General features: G+C 33.7%; 1 protein-coding gene across 1 annotated transcript; it reads right to left on the minus strand.

The window, feature by feature from the left end:
- Window positions 1-1,714: 1,714 nt before the first annotated feature.
- Window positions 1,715-2,783, minus strand: LOC120254262. Its single transcript, XM_039262394.1, has 2 exons — window positions 2,202-2,783; window positions 1,715-2,116 (listed from the first exon to the last, which is right to left on the minus strand). Exons 1-2 carry the CDS (start codon window positions 2,753-2,755, stop codon window positions 2,038-2,040), a joined length of 633 nt encoding a protein of 210 aa, XP_039118328.1. The 5' UTR covers window positions 2,756-2,783; the 3' UTR covers window positions 1,715-2,037.
- Window positions 2,784-6,697: the final 3,914 nt, after the last annotated feature.

Consider the following 6,697-nt stretch of genomic DNA (forward strand, 5'->3'; position numbering starts at 1 on the left):
TTTTTAGATAATAAAATTTACTCACATAACTACACTATCAGGAGTAATAAACCACGGGGGTCCAGTGCTATTAGATTCATTAGGTTGATCCTCTGTTGCCTCATGTTGGTCCTTAGAGGCATGGGTAGATGCCTCGGCATGTAGAGTTAGTGGAGGCTGTGAAGTTGAAGGAGATTGTGTAGTTGATGGGCTCACTTCTGGTGCCTGAATATTTGGATGTATACATGAAGCCATTCCCAATTCTAGTGAGGTATTGGAGACTAATTTGGAGCTAACAGACTTCTGACGAATACTTGAGGTTGATCGACCCCGGCCTGATACAGATTGACCACCATGTCTCAATGTCGATCGACCCCGACCTATAAGTTGTAAAACATGGAAACAAATTTCACTCAAATTAAAGGCAACATGAAAAGAAAGGATGCTTCATGATATAAATATATTATACAAATAATTCAACCAACATTATTACAATGAAAAAATAAGTTTGACCAAAAAGATAAATGCTTTAAAAAAAAGCCTAACCAAACCTGATACAGAGCTATAGTCTGGATAATGAGTCATCCCACTTCAACTAAACAATCTGTCCAAACAACAAAAGACTTGGGTGAATATAAATGATAAGAAAAAAAATTAGAATGAGAATAACTTAATTGGAAAGGTAAAAGAAAAACATGATCATAAATGAGACATATATCTATCACCACACAGATCCATAAAAAACTAGAAACAACATAGAAATACAGAGAGTTTTTGTCAAAAAGAGATAAAACTCAAGATATTTAGTAATTAATTAAAAGTCATGTTCTCCCAAATCATCATCATCATCATCATCATCATCATCAGTTTCTTCATATTCACTGTCTGCCTGTTCATCTTCTTCATCTTCCTCAGTTTCAATTTCTGAAATATCTTGCAACAGTTCAGATAAGTCAACAAATTGTTTTATGCCTTGTGGATCAACCAAAGAAGGAATCTCTTGTATAATACTGATAACCGGATTTGATGTAATTTCCTCCATTTGATATGCGGTGCTATCTTCGCCTAGCCAACTTGCCTCAACCATTCTCCTAGCTTTTGTCTTGCACAATACTAACCAATCAACCTTATCCTTTTTCATGCTTGGATACTCAATATAGTTCACTTGAATGGCTTGTTGTGCCAATACAAATGGATCATACTTTTGATACATTTTTTTCCGATTAACATCGACAAATTTATATAGAGGATGAACCTTGGTGCCATTTATCAGATCAAACCATGTACACTCGAAGAGGACAACACGGTTCCATCTATTACCATGGTACTCTAATTGGACTATATCCTGCAATATACCATAGAAATCAGTGCATGTCTCCTCAATATTGGACCCTTGTACACATATGCCACTATTCATGGTGGCTTTTTTCTTTGCCATGGGTGACACTATGAAAGTTATAACCATTGATGAAGTATCCTAGCCATGTTGCCACTTTCATAGATGGACCCCAAGCAACGCTTTTCAAGAGAGGATCAATGACTTGATTGACTTCATTTGCCACCTAAACCCAAAAATTGAATATGAGATGTTTTGTCATTCTCTTAATACAATTCCAAGATATTGAAATGATTACTTACAAAATTTTCAAACCACTTTTCAAAATGCTTATCAATTGCCTTATCGATGGCATCAATAGAGTTCCCTTGTAGGTAGTTGACAAATATCCTATGAATGCGCATTTAAGTAAGAAAATTTTAAAACACTATTGAAGTTAGATATTATATAGATTGTAAAATTGATTGTTCTATTAATTGATAATATTACTTGTAATATGGTTGCACTTTTGGACAATTTCGTAATATATAAGTATGTGCTACATGCAACTCATTTTCAGAAAGCCATCTAATCTTTGGACGACCTTGACTTCGACCTATGTAATTGAATATAGAAAAAGATTCAATGGCACCATCATTAACCCCCTCATCATTTCGTAGAGGTCTCCTCCTTCTACATGATACATGAGGTTCAAAATAATGTTCTACAAAAATGTTGATTTCTTATGCAATATAAGCTTTACAAATTGAACCCTCAACATGTGCCTTACTCTTCAATGTTTTTTTCAAATCATAAAGAAACCTACAAGTACAAGGATGACAAACCATTACATAAACTAAACAAAATTATCTTAAATTCAATAAAGTTAGATTGTAACTTTTGTTACCTCTCAAAGGGATACATCCATCTATATTGAACAGGACCTCCAATTCTAGCCTCATAAGGCAAATGGACAATGAGATGCTCCATAGAATCAAAGAAAGATGGAGGGAATATTTTCTCCAAGTTGCATAAAATCACCGCAACCTTTTTCTCTAACTCCATCAGTTTATCAATGTCAAGCATAGCAGAGCATATTGTCTGAAATAATATACTCAATTCTGTTAATGGATTCCATATGAACGACGGTAACATTTCTCTAAAAGCAATCGGGATAATTCTTTGCATAAATACGTGGCAGTCGTGACTCTTCATGCAGGTTATCTTCAATGCATTCATATCAACACATTTTCCAAGACTAGAAGCATAACCATCTAGAAACCTCAAGTTCTGAAGCCATTCACAAATAACCTTCCTCTGCTCTTTGGTTAAGGTGTATAATGCTTTTGGAATAGTCTGACTTGTACTATTTGAAGGAATTCCTATCTCCTTATGGTCGCAAAGAATTCCAACATCTTTCCTGGCCTTAGCATTATCTTTACTCTTCCCTTTCACATTCATCACAGTATAGAAAACATTTTCAAACACAGTTTTCTCTATGTACATCACATCGAGATTATGTCGGATCAAGTTAGTTTTCCAATATGGTAGATTTCAAAAAAATACTTCTTTTCATCCACTTGTGCCTTTTTCCATACTCTGTAGGTGTGTTAATGGGGTCCTCCATAGCCGTTTGGAAAAACATTACTTGATGAAAAATTTCTTCCTCCGACAACATTGGAGATGGATCACTCTTTTCCACTCTACCTCGGATGAAAGACTTCTTATCTTTTCGGTAAGAATGATTTCCAGGTAAAAATATCTGATTACAATCAAAATAACTTACTTTTCTACCATGTTGTAGGTAAAAAGCATTGGAATTCTCCATACATATTGGACATCCTAATACCCCAGCAGTACTCCATTCCGATAACATTCCATAAGTTGAAAAGTCACTAATTGTCCACAAAAGTGCAGCCCTCATACAAAAATATTCATCTTTTGAAACATCATAAGTCATGGCACCAACAATCCACAAACTATTCAACTCTTCAATCAAAGGTTGTAAAAAAACATCTATGTTCTTCTTTGGATTTTTAGGCCCAGGACAAATTAGTGATAAAAACATATAAGGGCTTTTCATGCACATGCCCGGTGGAAGGTTGTAAGGAGTCACAATTACTGGCCAACATGAATAAGTCTTCCCAAATTGTCCATGTGGTGCAAAGCCATCCACACAGAGGCCCAATCGAATGTTGCGAGGTTCTCTAGAAAAATCAGGATAAGTTTTATCAAAATGTTTCTATGCCTCAGCATCGGATGGATGACATATTACCCCATCATTTCTTTTGTGTGTAGCATGTCAAGTCATATGTGTTGCTGTCGCATTAGAAGCATATAGCCTTTGTAATCTTGGAGTTAGTGGCAAGTATCTTAGTATTGCCTGTGCAATTTTTTTACGCGAGTGATTATCAAGTACCCCACATTGACTCTTTAATTGTTTATACCTTGGCTCATTACAGAATTTGCAAAAAGCTTCCATGGCATCATGCTTCCAGTACAACATGCAACCATTTTTGCAAGCATCAATTTTAACCACAGGTAAACCCAATTCATTCATAGATTTTCTATGATGGTAGTAATCACTTGGCATTGTGTTATCTGACGGAAGAACCTCCTTAATAGCGGTAACCATGGTATTGAAAGTAGCCTCAGACATATTATCATCAGATTTGATAGATAACATCCTAGCAACAAAATACAGCTGAGAGTGATTCTCAAAGCCCACATATAAGGGTTGATTGACAGCTTTTAATACATCAAAAAAATCTGTTAGACAATTGTCTTATTTCATCATTCTGTAAATCAGAAACTAGCTCATCTAATGGTGGTTGCACACTTGGACCAACTTTGTCATAACAATGAGATTCATCTATTGGTGGAACATGAGAACGAAGACAATCATATATCATCCTTTGATCCCAAGTCATCTACTCACCCTCCTGTGCTATATGATCTGAAGACTAAACATCAATCTCCTTAGGCTCTTCACTAATTGGGAATAATTCTTCACCATGAAAGGTCCAATTCCAATAGCACTCTCTAAACCCCCAGCGATACAAATGCAAAATGACATCATTTGGATGAAGGAATTACCTATTTTTGCACTTGAAACAGGGACACCTAATATTTTCCCCGTTTTTATATGAGTCATCTTGATTAATTGCAAAATGAATAAATTCATCAACCCCAATAATGAACTCATTGGTCAATTCTTGTCTTCCTGGTAGATTTCGATTATACATCCACTGCCTAGTTAACATTTTTGTGCCTACAGTCATGGATTTTTTTAATATTTTTATTTAACATTAGAAAAATATTGTGAACACAAATTCAATAGTCAGTAAACACAAATAGAACTATTCATGTTTGACAAATTTAACAAGAAAGTGATGGGTTTATGAAAGATCATCATCACATTGTAAACAAGAATTAAGTACTAACCGGAGATTTCTGAAAAGTTTGCGAAGTGCTCAGTGATGTATGGCAGGAATGACTTCAGAGAACAGGCTGCTTCAGAAAGAACCTTGAAATTTCAAAAGCATCAAGTAATTAAATGAAGATATAACACAACTGGATAATGTTCAATAGATGGAGTGTGTGGGAAAACAACTTTGCTTAAACTTCATTATGACACTTCAAGTAAGAAAACATTAAAGAAATTCATTAGAAATTGTAGCATTATTTTAGCATAGAAATAACAATCACAAAATTTTGTTGGTGGAAACAAACTCCACCAGTAGAAGTAATCAAAAGCTAACCATTGAAAATGGTCATATTGAGTCACAGACAATTCTCTCTCCCTCTCAGCTCCATGAGCTCTTTTTAATGTTGAGCCTGAAAACATAACTACATGCATCACCGACTGGCCATAACCAGCCTCTTTTGGAGGGAGAACAAAAACTTTGTTAATATTTTTAAATAAAAAATAAATTTCATCACCAAATCACACAAGCATTAGGCCAGCACACAACACTAGAAATCTAATGAATTTTATGTAAAAGTTTTAAATCCCTGTATTGCATTTCATGGATGCTTTCCTATGGTTATATATATATATATATATATATATATAATATTATAACCTAATTTTTAAAATTTGTTTAGGAGTGTTTCAGTACAACTATTTTATGGTATGAATGAGTAAATTAGAGAATGTATACATAAATTCAACAAATTTGTATTTATTAATCAGTACGATGATTTTATTTTCTAATGCATTTTTTCACACTATTTATTTTGTAGTGACTTACTTACTTATCTAAGCTTATTTTCAATTCCACAAAGTCATTTAAATATATAACCGAAACAAACAAACACACAAAAAAAAAGAATAAAAATAAAATATACATAAAAGAAAGCCAGATCTTTCCTTTCAACCCAATGAGACGTTAAGCAGTGAATCATTTAAAACAAAAGTAAAAATGTTCTAAAATAAGAAAATTAACAATACTATCTAGCAATGAAGAAGTTAACTAATCTGAGTAATCCTATCCTCCCTCTACATCTACACAAGAATTTTAGAGAAGAATAAGAAAACTTGGTGACAAATGATCATGGCAATAAAGAAATGTGATAGTTATGCAATATGGAAGAGTAGACTAAATGCTTAGTAAGTATCCACCTCATAAGAACTATGGAAATGTTTGTTTGCACAATTCTCTAAAATAATCCTTGTAACTCAGAGAATTTGAAAGAACAACCTCCCTAGGAAAAGTGGAATCTGCTTTTATAAAGTTGTCCTCAAGTTGCAAATCTTTCCTTGACTTTATGTATTTCTCAAAGAAAGAGTCAAGATGATTAAAAAGTTCAAACTAATGATGAAAATCACCCTGCATAAGGCCAAAACACAGTTATTAGATAACTCAGAGCACATTAAACCAAAGTAAGAGCGAACGGAGATAAAAGCATACCTTATCAAATTCCCAGGCAAAACCTTTTAATGGTTCTTCAATATTCTCAAGAGGAGTTGCAACAACAACGCTGATAAAGGATTTTATTTTTGGGGGCTGATGGAAGATAAAAAAAGTCAACAAAAAACTAATTCATCAATACAAGGACAAAAGCAAAGAAAGAGGTAGCAAACTCCAACTAAGAAACAAGAGAATCAAATTTTAGTTTGTGATGAAATAAATATTTGGGTAGCATAAACCAAAAAAATATATTACACAAGATGGATCAAAGATGAGAAAACTAGAACTTTAAATGTAATAACAATAATTTAAAAGAGAGAGAGAGAGAGAGAGAGAGTAAATGCCCATATAATAAATGTCTCAACAAAAGGCCAAAAAAAGAACATAAATGAAAATACCAAACAATTGAATTAAGGTATACCAAAATTTATGTCATAAGAATCACTGATGGAACATCATTCAAAGTCAAATTTAACCCAGCAACTGTTCA

The sequence above is a fragment of the Dioscorea cayenensis genome, unplaced genomic scaffold (genome assembly GCF_009730915.1).
Source record: "Dioscorea cayenensis subsp. rotundata cultivar TDr96_F1 unplaced genomic scaffold, TDr96_F1_v2_PseudoChromosome.rev07_lg8_w22 25.fasta BLBR01000399.1, whole genome shotgun sequence".
Lineage (NCBI taxonomy): Eukaryota > Viridiplantae > Streptophyta > Magnoliopsida > Dioscoreales > Dioscoreaceae > Dioscorea > Dioscorea cayenensis.